Source organism: Condylostylus longicornis, unplaced genomic scaffold, assembly GCF_029603195.1.
Source record: "Condylostylus longicornis isolate FDR11 unplaced genomic scaffold, ASM2960319v2 ptg000027l, whole genome shotgun sequence".
Lineage (NCBI taxonomy): Eukaryota > Metazoa > Arthropoda > Insecta > Diptera > Dolichopodidae > Condylostylus > Condylostylus longicornis.
In genome coordinates, this window is record NW_026577996.1 from 2995337 (window position 1) to 3023213 (window position 27877).

General features: G+C 24.6%; 1 protein-coding gene across 7 annotated transcripts; it reads right to left on the reverse strand.

The window, feature by feature from the left end:
- Window positions 1-620: 620 nt before the first annotated feature.
- LOC129607269 (protein PFC0760c) lies at window positions 621-27877 on the reverse strand. 7 transcript variants are annotated; one of them, XM_055518144.1, is made up of 26 exons: window positions 27600-27877; window positions 21212-21368; window positions 20557-20723; window positions 18589-18678; window positions 17885-18067; window positions 17674-17817; window positions 17471-17604; window positions 17226-17406; window positions 16854-17168; window positions 16468-16782; window positions 15729-16373; window positions 15353-15673; window positions 15100-15282; window positions 6429-6560; window positions 6000-6323; window positions 4592-4780; window positions 4366-4503; window positions 3751-3912; window positions 2579-2761; window positions 2375-2506; window positions 2153-2309; window positions 1910-2076; window positions 1690-1846; window positions 1457-1623; window positions 1211-1393; window positions 621-1000 (listed from the first exon to the last, which is right to left on the reverse strand). In XM_055518144.1, the coding sequence occupies exons 1-26, from the start codon at window positions 27793-27795 to the stop codon at window positions 813-815; spliced, it is 5310 nt and encodes a 1769-aa protein (XP_055374119.1). In that variant the 5' UTR covers window positions 27796-27877; the 3' UTR covers window positions 621-812. The 7 variants fall into 7 exon arrangements, with proteins under 7 accessions (XP_055374119.1, XP_055374125.1, XP_055374120.1 ...); XM_055518150.1 differs by lacking the exon at window positions 18589-18678 and adding an exon at window positions 19819-19854; XM_055518145.1 differs by lacking the exon at window positions 3751-3912.

A 27877-nucleotide genomic window follows, 5' to 3' on the forward strand; every position in this document is an offset into this window, starting at 1 on the left:
AAAGAGTAGTCTATTGAAATTAAAAAGTAGTTTAAGTGTAAAAAAAAACCAAAGCGAAGAACGGAAATGGCAGCAGTTTTCGTTTTTAACAAAGAACAAGAGTGGAACAACGAACTCAATTGTTCAATAATTTGCATAAATAATGTTACACACCCATGGAAACAGATGACGTCAAAGAAACGCCAGCAGTAAAATAAAGTTTTAAGTTATTATAGCACCGATGTTAAATTCGCGGGGGTAATTTCACTTCATTCTATGCAGTCTATTTATATATGCATACATATATGAACTTTGGCATTTCGCCGCGAAAAACTGATCTTGTTCGGCTTTCACCTTAAATATTCTGGAATACTGGAAAGTTTATGAATGATTATAATTATAAAAATATTAAAGTTTCATATTTTTCAAAAAGCTGTATGGTGTTTTACAATTATGTAGGTGCTAAAATTGAAAAGAAACTTAATGAAAACCGCCTTTGACATAAAATTATGGTGAATAAATTGTGATTTGGAAAAGTTATTCAAAAAAACTCTTGGGTGTTTCGATTAACTAGTGCAAATACTTAAAACAATTTTTTCTCTCCACGTACCTACATACACATTAATTAAAAATGTTCGAAATCAAATTATTTAATAATTTTCATTTATCCAGAAAATGCAACTATTAATTGGTTATTTTTGTATGAATAAACACTATATAATGAGCTTGATAAAACTATTTTAACATGAATGTATATAATACCGGACATAACTTCGGAAACAAAAAAAAAAGAAAATTACATGATGTTTTAAATTTTCTCAAGTATTTTATTATTAAGTCTGTTTTGGATGCTGCACTGGTGGAGCTGGACTAGGCTTGAAACACTGTAGTAGAAAAGCTGTGTATAACATAAATCCTACAGCAAGTGCTATAAGAGCGTACATAAATATATTTAATTCTGGTTGCCGAAAACGATTTTTTCTCAACCATTCCATTACTTCATCTTCTGATAACAGATCGCCTAAAAAAAAAAGCAGTAAAATAATGTGAGTACTTTATTTTGAAAAATTAAATTGATAAAAATAAGAAAAGTTATTATTGTTAGCTTCATTTTTTTAGTAGGCTGTAGGTCATACGATTTTCTACATAGTAGAAGAATAATTACAAGTATAAAAATTTTTCATTTTCTCAATTAAAATATAAAATATTTTTAGAAACATTCAGTTTTTACCTCTATATATGCTAGGAAACCGTTTTCTAAAATATACCAATGCAGGTAATTTCGTGACTCCCCACTTTTTAGCATATCGTGAATCAGCCATTTTCACAAATGTTATATCAAGATTATCAGTTTCGCTGTCAATATTTTCTAGTTTTTCCAGTGCTAATGCACTATCCGGATGTCCATGTTCATCTAATAAAAATAGCAACTTTTTCTAATTTCACTATACAAACATTAATTTCATAAAATATTTACAGAAATAGACTGTTAAAAATTCGTTTTCTTCTAAAAGTTTATCTAACATTTTCCGATTAACTTCTTCGATTTCATTTTTTATTTCAAATACATCTTGTGATGTTAACCAAACTAGAACTTTTTCGTGCTGATGTAAATCGCCATCATAGAATACAGGAATTCGTTTTCTATTTTTTTTTAAAGTAATCGGTTTACTTAATGCCAATATTTATTAAAATTAAATATTCTATCACCTATAATAAACCAATGACGGAATATTAACGATTTCGTATTTTTGAGCAGCTTCTTGACTAGCAATTTTAACAAAATCAATTCCAAACATATCAGCTTCCCCATCAATTTCTTCTAAGTCCTCCAATATTTCCTCACATTCTGCGCAATCTTCATCATCTGTAATATTAATACATAATGAAACTATTAATTTTTTATTTTCTAATTTTAATATTTACGTACAATAGAATACAACCAATAAAGGAGACTCGTCCATTAATCTTTCTAACATTCTGTCATTAACTTCTTCTATCTCATCCGCTAATTCTCTATTATCATCATCAATTAACCATTCTAATACGGACTGTTCATTTTGAAGATCGCCTTCAAATAGTAATGGATTTCCATTTCTATAAATAAGAATTTTATAAAACAAATATTTGTTACTAACATGAGGTTTATAAATTAAATTGTAATTTTTCATACCTGAAATAAACTAATGCTGGGAATGTTTTTATTGAATAACGTTTTGCTAACTGGGGGTCTTGAATTTTTACCATATGAATACCAAAAACATCGCACTCATCATCTATCAATTCTAGTCCCTCCAATATTTCGTCACAAATATGGCAGTTCATTTTATCTAATTGTTAATAAAACTCAATCAAAATTTAATAAGTATTTGCAAGTGTTAATTGATTTACTTACAAAAGTAAACGGCTAAATACTGAGTTTCTTCAACCATATTTTCTAACATTTGTCTTGTAATAAGCTCAATTCTATCTTCCGTCTTTTGAGTAATTAACCATTGCAAAACTTCCTCTTCTTCATTCAGTTCGCCTTTTGTATATATAGATATATAACAATGTCGATTACTAGATTTTTTTTTTCAATTTCATTTCGATAATATACCTTCAAAAACATTTGGAATTCCACTCTCAAAATAAACGAGTGCTGGGTAAGAATGCACACCATATCCGTCAGCAACAGTAAAATCTTTTGTTTTGACAAATACAATACCATGTTTGTCACAATCATCATCTATGTTTTCTAATTCTTCAAGTACTTTCGTGCATTGTTCGCATTCGTCAGTATCTTAAAATATTGCAGATAGTCTTAGTTTTGTTGTTATTTAATGTGTTTTTTAGATAGTAAAATTTATTAGTGAGGAAAATATAAAAACTCTGGATTCAATTACATGAATTTTTCACATACATATATGTATATTGTTTCGGGAATCATTGCATATAAATAAAATTTTTTTATATGCGTATAAAAAATAAGTTTTAAAAACAAAAAAATAAAGCGTGCTCTTTAACAATATTTAGGTACACAAAAATATAAGATTAGTATGTCTAGGTTTTTAATATAAGACATATAAAATGACTTAATTTTTGTGTTAGGAAACCAAAATTGTACATGTAATATGATTTAAAGTTGTGTACAAAAAATTCACCATACGCAACATTATACAGCGGAACTTCCATAACTCGAAATACGATAAATTTTAAAAATTAGTTCGAAATTAACAAACGTAATAAAAAATAAAATGTTAATACAAAAACAAGTTCGATTTAAGAAGAAGCTGAAGGCATAACCGGTTCGAGTGAGGGAAGTTTGTCCGTATTACAAAAAAAGGTATATTTAACTACGTTCAATAATTAATTCGTTTATTGGACAAAAAACGTAAATCATGTCATCGACGTTAAATGAATATTCTAAGGAATAAATTAAAATTGAATGCTTATTATTTTTCAGTTTTTTGATGAGCAAAATTTCATTACTATACTACAATCATATCTCTATTTTAAACAGGGAGTTTTTTTTTTGTTATTGTTCAAAAGTATTTACATTGCAGTGAGGAGACTACATTTTAATATATGTACTACAAAATAAAAAAATAAACAAAAATATGAAAAATATTTAATATACGTAAACAATTTGGTAGACACTACTTATAACATATCAATTATTTAAGGGAGTTGGATACTACATTTACGGGTAGTATATGTCGGTGAAACATATTTTTAAAATAAATTTTTTTTAGGTATAAGGATTTTTAACTTCTGCGATTGATATTATACCCTCTTCATGGTGTGCAGCTTGATGTTCTGCATGTTCTGAATCTTCGCCCGTTAATGCAGCAGCAGATGGAACATCTTGTTGTTGCTGTTGCTCACGTTCTTTTTTTAAACGAGCTCTTCTCATAGCCTTAGAGTTACAAATATCGCATTGAGTTTTGTTCCCTAAATGCATTTTTTAATAATTTTGCTTTTCTATTTAAGATTTTTGATTTTTTTAGATTTGTTTTTGATAAATATTAAAGTCCTTATTAACTTATTTCTAAATTTAAAAGATTATTATATATTATGTACATTTGATCAAATATAATACAGAATATGTATATGATCATTTTTCATATACGTATTATATATATATATATTTTTATATATATATATTTAAAGGAAATATGTATAATTTTGTTAGTCACAGTATTATGTCCAACAACTATATTTATATTTAAAAAAAAGTTGTTGAATTATGGAAAAAAACATTATTGAAATATGAATAAATTTTATGTAGTAAAATTCTATAATATTTCTTCTGTATAAAAATTAAATTTTTTTATTTAGAATGTAAAAAATAAAATAAAATATACCTATAAATTTTAGTCGTTGAACTCTAAATTTGACACTTACAAAAATATACGGCAATTGATCCGGATTCTTCAATTAAGTTGATTAAATTTTCACCTTCCAGATCTTCTATAACATCACCACTTGGATTTTGTTGCGTTAATAACCAATTTAAAATTTGTTCTTCATCATATAGATCACCTGTTATGAATACATTTTTTGTATGTATACTTTTTTTCCATTCTTATATGTTGATTAAGAGAAAATTTTTGTACATTATTTATATTACCAGCATAAATAACGGGTTCTTTTGAGGATGTTTTAAAAAATACAATTGCAGGTAATGCAAATACACCAAATTCTTTCGCCATCTCTCTATCATCAATTTTGACGAAATCGATGTTAGCTTTATCGGCTTCATCATCAATATGTTCGATTTCAGCTAAAACTCTTGGACACTGTTTGCAGTCATCGCTATCTGTTTCGTTTTTATTTGTGGTAAAAAACGCAAAAAATTGTATTTTGAAATATTTAATGTATAAAATATCCATAATACCTACATATACATATGTACATATTTAAGGAATGCCTCGATTCAATATTGTGATTTTACAGAATAAAATTAGGATAGATAGCGTTAGCTATGCTGGCTCAGAAATTTTTATTTGCACGAATTGTGAATTTTTAAAATTTCTACAATTATTCACAATATAATTTTCGTTATATATTCACGATATAAATATTTTCGTTATGTTATTTGAAAGAAACATATCATTTTATTATGGTAGAGTCGCCAAACTGCTTTTTTTGTGTTCCGAGAAAAACGCATTTAAAAATATACACAATATTGTTAATTTGCAGTTACGTGTAAAATTTACAACGTTATTTTTCGTGGGTTTTTCATGAAGGTATTTAGAATCTGAATTTTTCTGTATATATAATTCAAAACTCTCAAAAAAGCAGTTTCATGACTGTTCCATTATACTGACGATATATTATTAAAATTTGAGTTTTTTTTGCATAATTGCAATGTTGAAGTCTAGTTGACTGTCTTACTTGAATGTAAAATTGACATGACTGGTCATGGTTTTAGAAATTATTTGAAAATTTGGCAAATCTTCAGCTCAATTAGAGTAATTGGGTTGAGTTTAGATTCTTAGGAACCAAAAAATATTTATTAGCCCAAAACATTTACGATTAAGCGCGCAAGAACCACAAGTTTCGCCTAAGTGTATATTTCAATGTATTTGAAATAGTAATAACTATTTCGTAAATGAAAATAACGAGAGGATTATTAACAATATGTATTACTAATTTTAAAATGAGTAGTACGATTCGTGAAAGATATTAGTTACTTTTTTGAAAAAAATGAAAAACAAAAAGAAATTCAAAACTTCAAAAACGACAAATAATGTTATTGACACATTGTAAAAATCTTGACTTTGTCATTTTTGAATGACAAAATTATCGATTAACGTTTAAAAACTTTTTAAATAAAGAGCCATTTTGTTGTTTAACGAATTCATATTGCTTAATTAAATTATTTTTGAATAACATAGAAATGAAGAAAAAATATCTTGTCTTAGTTCTGTTTTAATAAAAGGTATAAAAACAGTCATTTTTAATTTTGGGCACTATAAAAAGTAATAAGAGGAAATTTTGCAAGAAACTAATAATTTATAGGACATTTTACTTACAAAAGAAAACTGCCAAGTAATCAGAAGTTTTTCGTATTTTCTCAAACATTTTTCGATTAACTTGTTCAATGTGATCTGTCATTTCCATATTAGCTGGGCTTGTTAACCAATCCAGTACTTCTTCCTCATCATCAATATCTCCATCGTAATTGATATATTTTCCTTTTCTAAAGTAAGTAATACCAGGAGGATTTCTGAAACCATATTTTTTCGCCATTAATTTATCGTTCATTTTGCAAATTTTAATTCCATATTCCAGTGCTTCGTCATCAATTAATTCAATGTGTCTTAATATGCGAGGTGTATCGGTGTCTTCCTCCTTGACTATACATATATATATATATATATATATATACATATATATTTCATTAACATTATCATTTTAATTTTGTTTTTTTTTAAATCGATATAGAAAATTTCAATACTTACAGAATACAACCGCAAGGAAGTCGTTTGTATCAATATATTCCAATAAAGTGTCTCTATCGATTTCTTCAATTGTTTCGTCAGTTTTTTGTGCCACAATCCAGTTAAAAACATTCTGCCCTAAACTCATGTCTCCTGCATATATCATTAATAAACATATATATTTTAGAAAATTTTAACAAGTTGTGAATTTATTTATAAGTTGTACGAACATCTCGAAAGCCTTGCTTTGGTTCCTTTTTATTTTTTTTTTTTCAACATATCGAAAACTTGATTTCTCTAATTTTTTATTATTATTATTATTATTATTATTATTATTATTTTTTGTTAAAAATTATTGTAATAGTTATATTTTATGGTAAGAATTTATGTTACATACTAACTTACGTTAATTTTAAAAATAACTAAATTCAATTTACTATTACAATTTTAATATAACTATTTCAACAGCGGGTATATGTTAAAAATTTTCGAAGACAAATTTATATATTTTAAAAAGTTAAAATGAATAAGGTTGTCTATCAAAACGCAGATCCTAATTCAACTTGACTTATTCAGTTTCAATGACAATTTCAAGAGCTGAATACGTTCAATTGATGTTTGGGTGTATACCCTTATTAGATATATATATAAGTAGTTTGTTCTTAATCCAATATTCTTACATTGAAATCTTTTAGTTATACAATTCAGCAATCACAATTAGTTGGCTAATTTTTGAGCTAATATTGTATTACTGAAATTTCAAAATCAAAGACACTGATATCGAAATTACGGTAGCATTATATTAGTATTAAGCTATTTAGAAACTATTAGTTATTTTACGAGTTGTGTAATAAGATAGGACGATTAAATAACGCATGGTAGAAGGCAAAATCTATTGGTCAAGTACCTAAGTTTTTTAAATGTTTATTTGCGCTGTGTTTGTATGCTAAACAAGTTTGATTTCAAAATTGCAATAAAATCTACTACATATATTTTTTAACAAAATCGGTGTAGTATTGCCGCAGTTTTGAATTTATGGAAAGCTAAACTGTAAATGATAAAATGAAGTCGGAGAAATAAATAACAATAAAAAAATTAATTTATATTTAACTTGAAAAGTTTATTTTATAAAAACTTTAAAATAGTTTTATAAAATTATTATTATGCCGGTGTGCTATTATAGATAAACATTTTTTTTTTATTTTATAAATCATTCATAAATTACAGAAAAACATATCGTTTTAGTCTTTTAATTAGAAATATAAAACATTGAAAAATAATAAATACAAATATTATGCAATAATTTCATATAATTTTAACAAAACTTATAATAAAAATAAAATTTTTAACAAAAGTTTTTTAAGTATTTTTTTATTTTTTTATTTTTTTTTTAGGAATAAACAAACTAAATGATTATAGCATAATTTTTATAAACAGAAAGTAGATTCAAACAATTTGCAATTACAAAAAAATTTAATTATTTTATTTTCGATAAATAAATATTATTTATTAAAGTTTTAAAATTTGTAGCGAGATTTTGCGAGATTTTCAGTTGTAATAATTAATTTTTGCAGATTCATGTGTATTGTATTGTTGATTTCTGTTGTATGTAGATGGCGAAGTAGTTGTTTTTTTATATTTTTAGAAATTATTGTTTTTTTTTCTTTTAGTTCAGATTTCAGCGAATGAAAGAGATGAAAGACTTATTAAAATGCATTTGAATAGAAAATTTTTTGAAGAGTCAACTTTTAAAAGAATTTAATTATTTAATAAATTTAAATATGTATTTAATAAAAAAAAAGCATATTTAAAAAAATTGACTAGACGACTTATACCACCAAAAATTTTCTAATGGCAAGTTGAAAGTATAAACTTATGTCACTGTGATTTTAAATTGGGTACAAGCTCGAATGAAATGTATTTTAAATCAAAACCATATACGATTGTTAAAATATTTTGATTTTGAATTTAAATAATTAGTTTTATAAATTAAAAACTTGGTGTTAAACAAATTACATATAAAACAAAATAAAAATAATAATATTAATCATAAATATAAAATGGTTATCTTATATAAAAAAAAAAAAAATAAATAAATATAAATTAACAATTTTAATTATACAAAATATTTTAATGAAGAACATTTTATAATCAAGGACGTTTTTTAAAACATGTTCTAAGATACAAGAATTGGAAAAATTTTATCTTGCATAGCAAGCATATTTAAAAATCGTTTGTATATATTAAGTGTGTTTGATATTTTACTCGTCCATGAATCATAAATGACAGCCCTCATTTTTATTTCTTAACGAAACCTCATTTAACATTCATGGTGTGTTAAGAAATAAGAACTTATGTACAATTTTATTTACAAAATTTGTATATTATGATCGAGAAGTTTTCATGTTTACAGCCATAAAGTGCAAAATAAAAATGTTACCCCGTTGTTAGAAATGGTAAAATTGTTGTCAATTTATTTTGGTCAGTCAAAAATGACAAAACAAAATGACAATAGTTTTATGATTTCTGACAACGAGGGGTAATCAAACTTAAAGATTTTTTTTCTTTTTTTTTTTTCCTTTTTTTTTATTATGAAAATGTGTGCAAACATTGTTTTAATTTACAATTTGTTGTATGAAAGATGTTTCAATTTAAAACGAAAATTTATTAAAAATTCCGTTATTTTGATGTTTTTACATAATTAATATTTTTGAATTTACGTTCTTTTTTTTATTTTTAAATAAAATGGCGAAAATGCGATTTTTTTGATTGAAAGAGAATCTGAGACAGACAAATAGTTTTATGATTTTATAATGGATGTTAGGCCCCATAAAAGATGTTATAATTAATGGTTTAAGATAATGATGATATTATGCGGTAGGTTAAATTTGAATTTACCAAATTTTATGAAAGAACAAAAAAAAATTTTTTTTTAATTTTGTTTTGATTTCTGATTTTAAGTTCGTTTCATTTTCGTCATGATTTTAATTTTGATTTGTCCAGAATAAACTTTCTTGGAATATAATATCATATACTTTTTTAATATGATCTTTTATGTAATCGAAACCTGAAAAGATAATTTAAGGGATTAGGACAAAATAATATCATATGATGCATTTTATGTAAATGTTTTAATATGAAAGACTTGTTTTTTGTCTTTTATATATAATTATTTTAAGTTTATATAAAACTATAGTTAAAAAAAAAAAAAAGAATTTATCACCAAATCAGATATTTTTTAAAATCGAACGTACCCTCTTTAAAATTTTCAATTTTTTCATCATTTTTTTTGTTGTGTGATGTTTTAAGTGTTTTATCTTTTGATAATGGTGGTATTATATTTTGTTTTTTAATGTTTTTTTTATCATTATTGTTATCTTTATGTGTTGATGTTAGTTTCGGATTTGTTACTTTTGCGAATTCATTAGTCCCGCTTATATGAGTTTTTTTTTTATCTGTAATTGATGGTGGATGTGGTAAAGATTTTGATTTACTTTTTTGTGATGTTTTTTTTATTTTAATATCATCATCATCATCATCATCATCGTCGTCATCATCATCTTTCTTATGATGACGATTTGATTTTGTTGGAGCAAATTTAAATGGACTCTCTTTATTTTTATCATTTGAATTTTGATGACCAAGTCTTTGAGCTGACATTTTTGGTAATTTAGTTGATTTCTCCATTTTTGTTGGACAGCACTGGAATGGTTTATAATCATTTGGAACATAATTTTTTCCCTTCCTAGCTGATTCCGCGCCATGACCCAATCCAACATAGAAACATTCGTCATCTGTGTGTAACAAACAAAAACATTTTGTCAGATAATATTTTTTTTTTTTTTTGTAATTTGAATTTTGAATATTTTTTTTTTTTTTTTTGGATAAAAAAAAAAAAACAAAATGAATTTTTTATTTATTAATTTATTTTTAAGGTGTTAGAATAAAAAATCTATATAAATATTAAAAAATTTACATAGATGGATACAAAAAAAAAATTAATAGATAATCAGGTAAACATTACAAAAGTAGTTCAAGAGAATAATTCTATTTCAATAGAGTAAATATTTAATTTTTAATATTTTTAAAAATTCATTTGGTGCACATAAACAAATAAAAATTGTTGAAAGCAGTTAGTTTAGTACTTTGTTTTGCATTTAAAATTAAAAATTAAAATAATAAGTGAAATTTTAATAACAATTTTAATTATTTTGACAATTTTATAAATTTTCAGTCAAATTATTTGACTTTTTACTGACAAAATGTTTTTGTGTATACAGAAAAAGAACGTTTCTCACAAAATCTTTCGCATTTAAAAAAAAAATCCATAGCAAATAATATGCATTAAATGGAAATAATAGTTTTTTTTCTTATCCATTAAATAATAATAATAATAATAGTATTTTCTTTAACATTTTTGTTGTTGTTGTTTTTTATTTTTGAATTTTATGAAATTATTGCATAATATTGCCATATTTTGTAATGGAAAAAAATTTGTGTTTTATTCAAAACTTTTTGTAGTTTTTAAAATGTAATTTAATTGGGATCACGTTATTTTTTAGGATTTTGTAATAACATTCTTGATATTTTTTATATTTTAAAATTTGTAATAACAAAATTTTTAATTACATAAATTAAAAAAAAAAAATTATAAATAAATAATTGTATGAGTAAAATTGAAAAAAATATGTATTTTTTTTTTAATAAACAAATATAATTGCACAAAATATTATATAATTTGTATTATATAAGTATATATAATGTTTTTTTTTTGTTAATCATATGTAAATGTAATAATTTTACGTAATCATTTTAAATTCTGTCAGTATTAAAGTCAAAGGATATTAAATAATATATTTTAGATAGCTAAATTTTAGGATTTAATAAAAAAAATTTAAATTTTTTGATTATTTTATTTTGATTCACTTGCGTTAAATTTAAATGATTTTTTATAAAAAAAAATATTGTTTGAGTTCTGACGTTTAAAATTTTATTCTGTCAAACTATTTTTTTGACAATAATTTTGAAAATAATATTGAAAATTGTATTTATATTTTAATACTATACATAAAGAGTTGCGTTGCTTTTCAGAAAATAGCCAATTTTTTAAAAATATTAGTGAATACTTTTGGAAACAATTAATATTATAGAGGATTAAGAGAAAATTAAACGAAGACAAATAAAATGTGAATTGATATCTATTGTGAATTATGTTCTTTTTTCAATTGTTCCACTTTATTTATTATATGATAAAGTTATGGATTCAAGTATACTGCGTATATAAAATTATTTTGTAAAAAAAATTAAATGCAATTTGAATTGTTTTCATGCTTCTTTCATGCGATATTTTGATTTCAGGTTAAAAATTATGTTTTATTTTTTAAATTACTTTAATTTTATGACTTCAAATAATAAAATAACTCTTTATATTTATTTTAAAATAAATATATTTTTATTATGTTGTTATTTCAGAAATATATATCGATTGGAATGAAATTGAAGACAACTAGTTGATTCAATTATCTCCATTTGAATATCTTTTTACTAAGTTGATTAAAAAATGCATGAGATGTCCGAAAAATTTTCAAGAAAAAACTTAATGGAGATTTAATTGATTTTATAATAAAAAGAAATCTCCTTTGACTAGAAAAAAAATTAAGGAATTAATTGAGTATAAAATTATAAGGAATGTGTGTAATATTAATCGATTGTAATATTTATTGTTTTAATTATTATAATTATTTATACAAAATGTCAACTCCTGAATGTAATTTAAAATTTCAATAAAATGTTAAATTTTTTTTTTACAATTAAACATATTGTAAATAATTGTAGGAACAAATTAAGTGAAAGCTAACGACATCTACCTATAAATGCAGATTTAATGTTTAACTTAACTTTTTCAGCAATTCAGTTTTAAATTTCAATTAAAAATTGATGTTAAATCTGCATTAAAGTGTTTGCTTTAAAATTTTTTTAATAATTTATAAAGAAATTAGTAAGCTATTACACTATTAACTACTTATATGTTAGTACAAGGGAAAGCTCATAAGAAAATTATGTGTTTAAATATTTCATATTATTTCATCAATATAGAATTTTAAATGTAGAAATCAAACAAAATGTGGACGAAACATTTCTTTATGTAAAAAGGGTTTTCTTTTTGGGTTTAAAATACGGATATTGTAACATCTCAATATATATGAATCTATATTAATGGGTCTAATAAAAATTTTTGGTTTTTATTTTCTATATAATGTGCATTTCTCTAAGGGGAATTAAAAAAAAACTCAAAAGGAATAAAAATTGTTACATACATTCGCCTATAAATTTGACGATGTTTTCTAGTGACATTTCAAAAAAATATTGTCTGCTCATCTGTTTTAAAACTTCATGTATACGTAGTATTGTATCTTGTCTTTGTTTTAAAGATGAAACACAATAAATACATTTATGTACAAAATACATTGTCCTTCACACATGTTTTTTTTTTCAAAATGTGTATAACAAAATTGTACGTGTCAACAAGATCAACATCAAACTTTTATGCTTTTAAGGCGGAAGAAAATATGTAGAGTGTGTTGAGAAACCGACTGTAAATGATGGTAAAGTTCTAAATTTTTGATTACATACATATTTTCATAAGCAATGTTATATTATGATTTAGAAATTTTCTTTAAATGTTAATTATCAAAAGTGGCCTTTTAATTAGTCACAATATTTAAAATACGATTAAATATGGAAGAATAATTTGCATCAAAACATAAAACACGATCATCAACTTTAGAAACCAGAATATGTTCTTTCTTACTGTCATTATTCAGATTTAAGTTTTTACAAAAATTATATTTGGGAAAATTTCAATGGAAAAGGTTGAAAATTAATCACGACATCGAAATGATCTTAAAAATCTTCATAAATGACACTATCCGAAGTCATTTTTACCTATATTCGCCTTTAAAATTTGTTTTGTTTTGTGAAGTTTGTTACGAGCAGCTTTGTTGTTTTTCGTTCTTGATATGTATTTGTCGTTATCGTCATAGTCATTATTGTCATTACCATTATCTTCTTCATTACCATCATCATCGTCGGCATCATCATCATCATCATCGTCATCATCATCATCGTCATCATCTTGAGGTTCATCGTCATTATCGTCACCTTCATCGTCGTCATCATCATTTCCGTCATCGTCATCATCATCATTATCATTGCCATCATCATCATTTTCATCATCATCATCAACATTATCATCGTCATCATCATCATCATCATTATCATTATCATTTTCATCATCATCATCGTTACCATTTTCATCATCATCATCATCATTATCATTGTCATCATCATCATCATCGTCGTCTTTGTATTTTTTAGATTGGGCTGCAAACCTATTTTTAAAAGTTTTCATCCAACTGATGACTTTGTGTCTCTGTTTTATTTTGCTTTTTCGATTTTCTTTACCAAAGATTTCAGTTTCGTCATTGTCATCTTCATCATCACCATAATCATATTCATCGTCATCATCATTCGTTTTACTTAATTTAGATTGTCTTATTGACAGGAGAAGTTTATTTTTTTGTTTTATTATTTCTGACTTTTTTTTATCATCTTCATCATCATCATCTTCGTCATCGTTGTCATCGTCGTCATCGTCGTCGTTATTGTCCATCCCATAGTTGTCTTCGTCATCGTCATCGTCATTGCCATCATCTTCATCATCGTCATTGTCATTATCATTATCATTGTAATTGTCATCGTCATCGTCATCATCATCATCATCATCATCATCATCATCATCATCGTCGTTGTTATTATCATTGTAATTATCATCGTCATTGTCATTGTCATCGTCATCGTCATTGTCATTGTCATCGTCATTGTCATTGTCATCGTCATCGTCATCGTCATCGTCATCGTCATCGTCATTGTCATTGTCGTCGTCATCATTATTATCATTGTCATCTTCATCATCCTCAGCCGAAGTGCCTATGCAAAGAGTTTATCTTATTTTTTTTTGTAATAAAATAAATCTACATGCATCAAATTGAAACGAATAAGATAAAGTGACTGTTTTCCATGATAATGTTTAAAATAAATGGTGAAGTAAATACTTTATACACTTTTAGTTTAAATATATGTTTGGAAATTTAATATAACATATTATATTTAACTGTACCAGGAACTTCAATTTGCGAATAAATTCTAAAGTTTCTTAATGAAAAATTAAGAAAATTGAGCTCAGAAATTATTTTACTATTCTTATTTCAGTGTCCTATTGTTATTTGAGTTAAATTGAAATTTTTAATTTACTTATTGTTTTTTGTGAAATTGACCTTCTAAAGAAAGTATATAAATCCGTTGATAACTAAGCCCCTTATTCGAATATTTGATGCTTTTGTTGGATTTTGACTTTGTTTCGAATTCTGAACTTTTTTGGCCAAAAGCCTCTTAATTCGAAGAAGCTTTATATATAATTTTATTAATTTTTAAAAGTTGTAAGTATATATTAGTATATGTTTATAGCTTGTTTATTCATTTATATATTGAAAATAGAGAAATCTTAATATTGTTTTTCTTACTCTTTTGATTGGTTAACCATTGCAAGACACGATCTTCGTTTTTAAGATTACCTGTAAATTGGAAAAGAATTATCAATAAACATTCTTTTCTATTTTTGCGTCTCAATTACCATCATACATAATTGGAACTCCTGTTTCATAATAAACCAAAGCTGGAAACGCGAAAATACCAATTTCATGTGCAAGCTTAACATCATTGGATTTAACGAATTGAATTCCTTGTTCATCAGTGTCGTCGTCAATATTCTCCAATTCGGCTAATATTTCTGGGCAAACTTCACATTTATTATCATCTGAAAAAGAGAAACCGCATATTAAAATTTTCAATATTTGCAAAAGTGTCAACAAAAACAAAAAACTTACAAAAGAAAACTGCTAAATGCTCAACTTCACTAATCAAAACTTGTAGTGTTTTTCTATCGACAGACTCAATAACATCTGCGTCGGATTCATATAATTCTAAGACCCATTCAAGTATCTCTTCTTCCCTCATTAAATCTCCATGATAAATTGTGCGGAACCTATTTCTATAAAATGCTAGAGCAGGCAAAGACGGTAAATCATATTCTTTTTCGACACCTTCATCGGATATTTTAATGAAGTCAATATCTTTTTCTTCACATTCATCGTCAATATTTTCAAGCTCATTCAGGATTTTCTGAGCTTTCTTATCAGCTTCACGATCTGTAAATAGTTTAGTTTCAAAAGTTTTATTTAAATAAAAATTTTATTTTATTACAGAAAAACACAACAACGTGTTTATTTTCAGATAATGTTTTTTCTAACATTTTTACATTGACTTCTTCAATTTTTCCGGGTATTTCTAAGGTGTCTTCATCTGTTATCCATGCTAACACCTCATCTTCGTCATCCAAATCACCAGTAAAGAATAATGGATCACGATTTCTAAAGAATACAAGTTGTGGTAAATTTTTGATATTATATTTTTTCGCGGTTGACATGTCTTCAGTTGTAACAAATATAATTCCTGCTTCATCCAATTCATCGTCAATGCTTTCTAATTCATCTAAAATTTTGTCGCATTTGTCACCTTCATCACATGGACCTGTGAAATATGCTACGACATATTCATGTGAATTTATTAATTCAGTAAGAATTTCGTCAGTAACTTCTTCAATAGTTGCGGTACGTTTCTGCAAAATAAGCCACTCAAGAACTTCATCTTCATTCATTAAATCTCCCTCGTACATGGAAGGTATTTTATTTTCAAAATAAATTAAAGCTGGTAAATGATCAAGGCCATATTCTTTTGCTTCAGCAGCATTATCAATGCGAACAATAACAATGCCTTCCTTTTCGAGTTCATCGTCAATGTTCTCAAGTTCATTTAGTACTCGGATATCTTGCTTATCATCTTTGTCATCTACAAGTTTCAAAATAATTATAAATTAAGTTGTATAACAAATATTAAAGAAAGTATATCTTAATCGGTAATGCCAACATAATTTTATACTTACAGAAAATGACCGCTAAATGTTCTTCATTTTCAACAAGTTTATCTTTCATTTCATCAGTAACCTCAGGGATTTCTGAGAAGCGTTTTTGATGTACCAACCAACCTAATAAATCATCTTCTTTCATTAAATCGCCTTCATAGACGTGTGGTATTCCTCTTTCAAATAATACAATTGTAGGAAATTCTTCAATACCGTACTCTTTAGCTTCGCCATCATCGTCAATTTTAACAAAAGCAATATCATGTTGATCACATTCATCGTCAATGTTTTCTAATTCCGCAAGGACTTTTTGTGATTTTTTCTGGTCTTTGTCATCTAATTTGTTATAGAAAATTTGACATAAGTAAAATAAAAATAAAAAAATTTTTATATTTCTTTTAACTTACAAAAAAGAACAGCAACATGAGGCATTTTTTCAATAATTAAGTCTAACATTTCGTCAGTAACATCTTCAATTTGATCAGAACTTGTTTGTTTTTCAAGCCAGTCCAATAATTTTTCTTCGGCTTCAAGATTACCTTCATATATTGTTGGAATGCCTTTTTCAAAGTATATTAGTTTAGGAACTTTATCAATGCCATATTCTAGAGCTTCTTCTGGATTATCGATTTTAACGAATGTAATACCAAGTGCATCACATTCATCATCAATATTTTCTAACTCACTTAAAACTTTTTGTGATTTTTTATCATTATTATCATCTGAAGAAAAAAATAAATAAGTAAGAGCATTTTATAGTGTCATATAAGTTAAATTACAGAATAAAACGGCTAGAACTTTTCCTTCTTTGACCAATTTGTCTAACATTTCGTCAGTAACATCTTCAATTTCATCTTTTTCTAATTGCCCAAGTAACCAATGAAGAATTTCATCTTCATCCATCAAATCACCATCATAAACGTTTGGTAGTTTATTTTCAAAATATACAATTGATGGAATCTGTAAAAAAAATGTGTTTTTTGACTTGCAGTTAAATAAAATTATGTAGTTTAATAATACATACAGCGTCAATTCCATATTCTCGTGCAGCTTTTCTATCATCAATTTTTACGAATTGAATACCGTGCTTATCGCAGTCGTCATCAATTTTTTCCAATTCCTCAAGTACTGTCATTGAATCGTCATCTCCGTGATCATCTTTTCAGGATATTAAATATTATTTATTTCTAAATTAAATATTTACAACAATTTCTTAAAAAAACTTACAAAATAAAACAACTAAATTGTCAATATTGCTAATAAGTGTTCCAAGAGTTTTAGAAGTAACATCTTCTATAACATCATCTTCATCACCAGTTGATTTGTTTTGTACCAACCATTCTAAAACATCTTCTTCTCTGGATAATTCACCTGTTTCAAGGATTTCATTCAAATATTATCAATTTATTTTTATGTTAAATTGTTAAATTTTTTTAACCTTCATAAATAATTGGAGTTTGATGCCTATAATATACTAAAGCTGGCAAATTTCCGAGATTATATTCTTCAGCTAATGCCTCATCATGAATTTTCACAAAACCAATTCCAAGTTGATCTGCTTCATCATCGATATTTTCCAGTTCTTGTAGTGCTTTGTTACATTTTCGGCATTCTGGTTTATCTGCAATATTTTCGTCAAATTATGTGTTTTTTTTTCTCATTATTATAAAATTTTTCACATTTTGATTTAGTTTATTGATTGTTTGTTATTGAAAAGGAAAAGGATGTAGGGAAAAGATCGGACAGGAACTAGTTTTGAAGATTTTTTTTAGAGAGTAAATTATATTAAGATTTAGGTAATTACAAATTATGCAATAAGCATAAGAATAAAACTTAACCTCACATAATTTTTTTGTAAACACTATAAACTCCAATTTATGTTGTCAGATTGATGAAATTTTTTAAAAATTTTTTAAATATTTGCAAAAGTGTTGCCTATATTTAATGTATTCATTCTGAAAATTTCATTATCAGATTAAAATTCCATGAAAATATAAGAAAATGCAAGGAGGATAAATTTACTTTAAGGCATCGAATAAATTAATAAATTTTGCTAGTTACAAAAAATGAGATTTTTTTTTTTTGAACTGAATCCAAGTTATTTAACCGAAATAAAAACGAATATTATTTTCTCATCTATACCTATATCATCTCTTAAATTAGAAGTTTCACTGCTGCCGAAGATATTATACCATTGAGATGATGTCGTGTTAGCTGACTCGAGCTGGAAACCTAATAAAATTTGTGTAAATCAGAAAATTGTAAGGAAATTTTTAGAGATAAGACTATAGAAATTTCTTAAGACAATATAAACGCACATAGAACGGAAAAAATAAATCCAGATTTCGTTCTAGAATAAAAATAATGTAAAAATTCTTTTTTGGAAGATATAAGAATTTGAAAGAAAGTGTAAATCAAATCAAACAGTCCAGAAAGTAACAATACAATTTAGATATTTTAATTATTCTTTTTGAAAATTTGACGTGTTATAATATAGAATTTGGTTGTAATTTGTAGGGGCTATACCATAAAGCACGTGACATACTGTTGTTAATTTTGTTTTTTTTTATTGTATGCATATTCAAATACCAATTACATATGCATATTAACATTTAAATGATGCAGTTGAAGTGGAATTTCGAGATGGTTGAGTGATAATGCTAAATTTTTAATAACGATATGGCCCGTGCATTTGGAAATAGCTTTAAATATGTTGACATGCGTATAATGCCGTTTAACTCAATGCAATTCTATTATCAATATAACTTACAGATTTGCATCTAAGTGTTTGTTTTATATGTCCAAAGTGTAATAAGAAGTTATTTACTAGATTTATTGGAGCCAATCACAATTGGCTTTAAATTTTTACTTAAAATTTTTCATCTTTAATAATTATGTGAATAAATACATAAGTTTTTTTGGTATACTATATTCGAATTTCACATTTAACATGTATGAATTCTCTTCCTAAGAGTTCTTACGTGTATTTTAAATTTCGTAATGTTTTGAATATTTTGTTTCTAAATTTTTTCTGAATTCTTTTTATTTTGTCATCTGCTTTTTTTTTTGCAAATAATTGGCATATTTTAAATACCTCCACAATTTTTAACGCTGTCTATAAAATGTAAATATAAAAGGATTCATGAATTGGATATAGAAAAGATACTAGAAATTAAAATAAACAAAAAAGAAAAATTAATTAAATTGAAAATGTTATTAACAAAGAAATTAGATACAAAAAAGTTAGAAACAAAAAAATAAAAAGAATGAAATGTAAAGATTAAACACAAAATTATTGTTTTCAGTGTATGTGATTATTTTTTCTTTTGTTTTGCTAATTTTAAGTTAGTCTTAACAATTTTCAATACTTACCCATTGCTCTTGAAGGGCACGAAGCATGATCTGGACCTAATATCAAATGGATGTTTTATAAGAAAAAAATTCATTTATGTTAAGATTTATCAGCCGGCGATCACACGCGTTTCGAACGATTTTTTTTTATTTCCTTTTAATTGTAAATAAAGGAAAACGTTTTTTTTTTTTTGTTTTCTCTTCTCCAAAATAAAACATAATATTAGTCACAATAAGTTATGATTGAAAAAAAATAACATATATATCTACATATTTAAATATATGTAAGTAAACAAATACTAAAATATAATGTGAGTGTTATTTTTAATGTAGAAAAAAAAATATTCAACATAATCCTGTGATTTAATTTCAATTTTTCCATTTCCTTTTTCTTTCTTCTTCCTTACTATACATATATACATAAATCTATGCTTTCAAATATTTTCCCTATATGGATGTTATATAATATTCATTTTATAGGTTATGTCATTTTTACACACATAACGAAGTAAATTTTTGATACGAGCATAGAAATGTAAGAAAAAAAAAGGAAACAAAATAACTTTAAAATAAAATCAAATGCGATTATTTATAATCAAAATTGTTTAACAAAATTATACATAAAATATTTTTTTACTTTGTACTTTCATTGTAAATTTTTTGTTTGTTGAGAATAAATCAAAAACAAAAAGTTGTACAAAAAAAAAAAAAAATAAACAATATTTAAAAAAAAATACCTGTTGCATTCAATTCACTTACAAAAAAGAACAGCCACATAATCCGTATCCTCGATAATTTTAGCTAGTGCTTTTGCATTTACTTCTTCGATACGATCCGGTAAATCCATAGCTTCTAATGACGTCAAGAAATCCAAAACACCTTCCTCATCCATAAGATCTCCATCATATATAATCGGTTCTTTTTCTCTAGAAATATTTTACAAATATCATAACAGATAATTTATTAAATCGAATTTCGAAATATATTTTCGAAATAAAAAAATATGTAAACGGTCCATATTTTGTACAAATTGCATATACGAGAACATACTTAACGTATATTATGTATATACGAGTACGTATATAGCAAACGGAAGATTTTCTTATCGCTTTGATTTTTCATGTTTTAAGTTATGACACATCATGCGCCATAATTGACAGATTTACAATTTAAATAAGTTACGAAATAACGCAAGACTGATTAAAATGTACAGGTTACGTTACATGTGTGTGTAAATGACAGTATAGTCTTTTCTTATATTATTTTTATACATACATACATACGAGTATGTATATAAAAATAATAGCATAAATGCTTTTTACAATAAATAAGATATAAATTTAACAGTCAACCAAAAAATACTTTAATAAAATAAATTTTCGTTTCTTTACAAATTTTTTTTTTGCTTATTTACCTGAAGTATGTAAGAGCTGGAAAGTTCTTGATGCCATATTGTTTTGCAAGTCGTTTATCGTTTATTTTGACAAAATCAACACCAAATGAATCCGTATCGTCGTCGATTTTTTCGAGCTCCGCTAAAACTTTATCACAAGTGATACAACTTCTGGCATCTATCAAATAAAAATGACATTTAATAAGTAACGTTTAAATATCATTTTGGGTTTTTTATAAATAAAAGTTTGAACAACATTTTTTCATAATAATAAAGTAAGTGAAAAATCAGAATATTGTATTTTATAAAAGTATTTTTAAAAAAACTATTTTTTCACAATAATTGTGAGTAGGTTTAGCGCAATCACAGAGATTATCTTCTCTTTATATGCACAACATATTCGCGCATATTAGCATTTACGAACATTGATTTCAAACAATTTTAATCAGATAAAATAAATATTTTCCGCAAACGGATTTACGACAAAGTATTCAAGAATAAATAAATTCAAGAAACGAATTACTTTCATACTTTTTTAAAAAATTTATTATTTTATTAAAAACTTTTTAAAAATAATTATATGTATGTAACGAATATGAATGTGAACATTTAAACATATTTACTCAATTTAAAGAAAAGTTTAATTCATGAAATTCGAAAATATTTCAAAAATAAATAATTATTTAATTAAGAATGTAGACATTGCTGTAAAATATTGATTGGCATAATGTGTGTGAACCAACGGTTCTAATATGTATTTATTATTGCATTATATAACAACATAAATATTAAAAGCCTTTTGTTGATTTATTTGATTAGAATTTTTATATATAAAATTTCATTTTAACAAAGCAGTTTTTATTTAATTATGAATAATAAAATATAGAAATGCATAACATGATTTGACCACCATTATACAATACAAAGAATTTTGATTGACCATGAATCACGAAAAATTTCATACACTAACGTACGCAACGCTTAACGTATATATGTATATTGTATCATATTTTCGAAGTGAAAATTTTTGTGCGAGTCATACATACATTAAATAATATATGTATGTACATCGTGGGTTGTAAATTATATTGACTATACAGGATTATATAGAAAATCTTATAATTTAATTGTTTAATAAGTTTAGTTGACATACTTTGCAAATTTATATTGTATTTTAAAAATTTTAATCAAATGTAGATCATTATTATAAAAAATTTAATTAAATACTAGCATATTATTCACGTAGTTCTTTAACAAGTTTATAATACATATATGATAATCGGAAAATGAGCTCAAATGATAAACTTCATTTTTATTTAGCTCAATTTATTAAATTTTGAAAAAAGAATTTCTTGAATTACGCGTACATTTTTTAGAACAGTTTAGAATATTTTATTTAAAATTTTAAAAAATTTAAAAATTTGTTTCTTATTTATACATACATATGTACGAGTGTGTATTTTTTTAAAATTGTTTAAGTTTTTTACCAGACTTAAATAACACTAAGCTTTTGGCTTTTATCCAGCCAGTTTTGCTTACTAATTTATAGATAACTTAAATTTTGGAAAAGATCCAGGAGAAAAATGTACATAGGTATAATGGATTGAAATTTAGAATGAATTCGTTGATTTCAAAATTTGTTAACTTATACTGTATATATACAAAATATTTTTTTATAAGCGTACATACAAACATTTATATATCTATAATTTTTAGAATGAAATTTGAAATACACTGTACATGTAAATCCAATTGAAATTTCATAAATTTTTTAATTTTTTCTGGTAAAATTCAACTTTTTCTTAAACAGGAACATTTGGGCTAAGAAAATCAATTGAAGTCTAACATACATATTTGTTTTTTAAAAAATTTTTTATTTTACAAAGTTTTTACAAATAAGAAAATTTAAACACGTAATCGATGATATTTTTGACATCAATTTTAATTTTGAAAATTAACTGTCAAATTTAACAAAAAAGAGTAACTTGAAAAATAATGTCTAAACTAAAAAGCTTTCAGATCCCTCAAGGCAATTAAATTTGGCTCAACAACTCAAAAATGTGAAACGCGAAACGACTTTCAAATTCCGAAATATACAAGAAATACCAATAAACAAGAATACAAATTCGCTAAATGTGGGAACAAACTGGAAAGGATATGTTAAAGTGTTTGTTCGAAAACGGTCATTTGTAAAAAAGTATGATATTAGATAACTATATCCATTTGACACATAGTACATTTATAGTACTATACATAGCACATTTGGCTAAAAATTAAAAACCGTAAACAAAATTATTAAATAACAAATAAAATAAAATGTGCGTACCTATACTTTTCAAATTTAATAAAAATTTTGTTATTTTTGAAATCGTATATGTATGTATGTATGTATGTATGTAGGTACAATAGATTATGATTAATGTAATGAAAAAACATTTTTGTAACGTTAGAACACACATAAGTGAAAATTTGCTTTTTTTCTTGTGTTTAACTCCAAATTAATCCAGCGTGGGTAAATTTTTCGTGTGGGTAAAGTTTAATGTGGGTAATTTTTTTTATGTGGGTAATTTTCTTAATGTGTGCTGGATAAATTGCATACAAGTGCGAACGAATGTAATATAAAAATGAAAATTATAATGATAGTATAAAATGTATTTGTTCATAATTACGCTCAACTTTTTTTATTATTACGCGAAACCTTCGATCATTGAGTTATAGGGATCGAAAGTGTACTTAAAAGTGTACAAATGGGAACGCTAATATTATGTCAAAAATAATGCATGTCAAAATACCATTCTTACAGCATAAATATTGAACTAAATAAGTAGCGTAAATAGTGTAAAATAGCGTAAAAACTGCTTAAATAGAATAAGTGTGATTTTTTGAATAGGACGACAAGATGTTTTTTTGATGATTGCTCTTAGAATTTAATAAGTGTTTATTAAAATTTAATATTTTAAGCTTAAAACAAATGTAAAATTTGTGTAAAACAATTAAAATTGTAATAACACATTTAATGAATTGTCATGTGTGGGTACCCTACGCATATTTTAAAACTTATAAATGAAAAGATACTTTTGTTTTTGTTTTTAGTGTAAATGTAGTTTATTTTGTGTTTTAAAACATTAAATATAAAAAGTATTTAATGTTTTTCTCCAATAATCATTAAAAATTTTATGTTTTTTATAGATTTTTTCAATTGCAGATTCAAATATATCCTTGGCCACTATTTTGTATGAAACTATACATATGAAAACATATGTATGCATTTAAATTTCTAACTCAAATTTTAAAAATCTGTTTTAGCATTATTACAGATCTGAAGGAATTAACTAGTTTACTCTTTCGGATTTTTAATATTAACGTTAATCCAAGTTAGAAATAAATTTTCGGAAATCGCCCTTATATTCCGATTTTTTATTATTCAAACAGAAGTTTTAAAAAATTTAATTAAATGTATTAATATTGTTAATATCTGTAAGAATAAAATATTTTCAATATAAAAATGCTTCAATTATTGTTATACATGCTTTCTTGAAATATGTACATACATATACATATTTATAATATATATTTACATATAATATATGTGAACATTTAAAAATTTAAAAAAGAATTTATTTTAAGAAGATATTGAGGCAAAAAAAAAATAAAGAAAATATGCATATTTATATATTTGTATATTTAAGTATGTCTAACAGTACGGTACGGCATTAAAATAATATAATAATATAAATAATATACATTAAAAATTGATAATTCTTAAAACGAGCATATGCTGTCGCCAAGCGGACATAAGCATATTATGAAGAAGAGCTAATTTTTTTTTTTTGGTTTTTTTGTTAATTTTATTCTAGATAGAATGCGAAAAGTAAATATTCATATGAATTTAGAGATTTTTTATTTTGTTATATTAAAAATAACAAAATATAAAATGATCACCAGATCGTGTGAAACAAACAAATATTATAATATATAAAATATACTAAAAACACATCTTATTTATACAAATAATATATATATAGAAGAAGAAAAAAAAACAAAAAACATCCTAAGAAAATTTACTTTTAAATTTAGAGCTAAAATGTTTGAATCACACAATTATACTAACATAAATTTAATTTTCTTTTACTTTTTATTTACAAATTAATAGCAAAGCAAAGGAGAAAAAAACAAAATATTTTTATATGCTAGTAATGCCAAAATTTTGCAAATAAAATTTTCATGTAATTATAAAAAAAAAAAAAATATAATAAAAATACAAAGTACTTGAATACTTAAAAATATTTCGTCTAAGAATTTTATACGTGAATTTAATTTTAGTATTATTATGTTATAAATTTAAAAACATAATATTATTTGCTTGCCCTTACACTATTGTAGCTTAATTAGTATTTTCTGCAATGAATTTCTTTAAATTACTTAACATGGCAAAGGAATAAGGATGATGCCAAACAATTTTTTTTTTTTACAAAATATTTTTATAGCTAAACCCGTTCATATACTGAATTGTGACTTATAAATGTCGTTATGATTAAAATTGTTGTTAGCAAACATGTACATACAATGTTATCCTGATTCCTGATCTTCCTGATCTAAAATATTTCGAATTTATTTTTTTTTCTAATTCACAAAAAAAAAACCAAAACATTTTGTGTAGATTCATTTAGAGAACAAAAAATAATGAAAAATAAATACTTCTTCATTCATTTTATGAAAATACCAGAAAGACAATATTGGCAACAGATGTCGCTGCTCATTTTTGAGGTAATTTTTTTCTTTTTTTTGCATTTGTCCGCGTTACGTGCTTTAATAATTAATTTATTAATTAATTATTTTAATTTATTATTTAATTATTATAATAATTAGTTAATAAATATCCATAAATGTTACCATAATGAGTGTATAGAGGCGGTTAAATGTGAAAAATATCAAAAAATGCAGGGAAAAATATAAAGTAAAATTGTTTGAGTAAAAATGTTTGTTAAACATTGTTTTACTTTTTTTTTATAATCTAGAACTAAAATAAATAGTTTTCAATTAAATATTAATTTTCTTCTTTAAATTTTCATTATCTAAAGGAAATTTTTTAAATAAATATACATAAATTTATGTACATATTTTATTTCATACACACGTAAGTACATAGTATAAATGTTTTGGTTTTGAAAACGTCTGTCACATATGTTGCTTATACATGTACATAAATTATATATATTTATACATTTCTGTTTATTCATTAAATATATATGTGTGTAAATATGTATTTAAAAATTTATGAATATATTATTTATTTATATATATGTAAATATACTATTAGAATATTCGTATGGACGTACGTACATATGTGTGCTTATTATTACTACTTAATGTATTTATAGGCATATATACATATGTAGGTATATATAATATGTATATACAAAAAACATATTATTATTTGAGTATTAACCGTTCGAAGCCCACACAAAAACAAAAAATATTCTTGAACTTTTATAAAAATACACAAATTATACATACAGCTAGAGGCATTTTGTGTACCACTAGAGAGAGTTTATTTGTATCTATATATATATACATAATATGTATATGAAAATTTAGTAAAAGGAACCAAATATAAAGTTACTTTAGAACAATTAGAGAAAAACTTTTTCGTTATGACATTGTCTATTAAGATATATTTAAGAATTAATATACAATGACATATTAAAAAATGTATTTGGACATACATATTTACACATATAAGAAATTTTATTTTCGGGTCTTTTCGAAAATGAAAATATCGCACCTCAAAAAAACCAACACTCTAACTGAAATCTATTTTCTGTCAAAATTTTTTAACTTAAAAATTTATTGTCTGTCTATTTTAAATCGATCTATTTTTAAGATACATATTATAACAAAATACATACATATATAACGAATATAGGCAAGCAAGTATGTTTGTATGTATGTATGTACAATCCTATTGCGAAGACATTCGTATAGGCATAAATTTTTTAGAATAAATTTTTAAAATTCACCTCAGAGCTACTACTTATGATGAATGCTCACAATATTTTTGTAAAAAAATAATTTTATAAAAATAATTTTTTTTTTTTCCAGAATTTTATATTTAAAAAAAATAAAATTCTTGTGATTATGTAATTAAAAAAATTTCGGTAAATATTTTTTTTTAATTTTCTTCCTCTCCCTTAAAAATTTTTCTTTACTGTGATCATTTCAAAGTAGACAAACGAGGACGGACGGCTCTTATGGTTTTTTAATGTGTTTAACGTGCATAAAATAATTAAACTATATATGTATGTACATATGTATGTAATATAACTATGCACATATTATTATAAAAATATAAAAATATCAATGACTTTTTTTTTTCTTTGGTTTTTTCTTTTTCTTTTTTTCATCTTACACCAGAATACGGCTACATAATCCTTATCATTTAATATTTTTTCCAATTGTTTTGCATTAACTTCTTCTATGACTGCTTCTGGTATTGCTGGTCCATTGGATCCAGATTTACTTGCACTACTTACTAGTCCGGGAAAACTAACTAAAAATAACGAGTATACTAGAATAGATATCACTTGATTTCGCGAAAAAATCATTTCGAAAAAAAAAGTTTTCCGCGGACTTTATTTCATATATTTTTTAAAGTTCCGCTCTCTTAAAAGATCCGCTCGTAACTGT

What these genes read in the sequence shown, in the direction of transcription:
- LOC129607269 (XM_055518144.1), bottom strand. Translation starts at nt 27,795, where the DNA reads ATGATTTTTTCGCGAAATCAAGTGATATCTATTCTAGTATACTCGTTA. An exon ending in AGTTCTAGCCGTTTTATTCT is followed by an intron (nt 17,169 to 17,225) that starts GTAATTTAACTT and finishes TTTTTTCTTCAG; the next exon opens with ATGATAATAATGATAAAAAA. An exon ending in CCAGCATTAGTTTATTTCAG is followed by an intron (nt 2,077 to 2,152) that starts GTATGAAAAATT and finishes TCTTATTTATAG; the next exon opens with AAATGGAAATCCATTACTAT.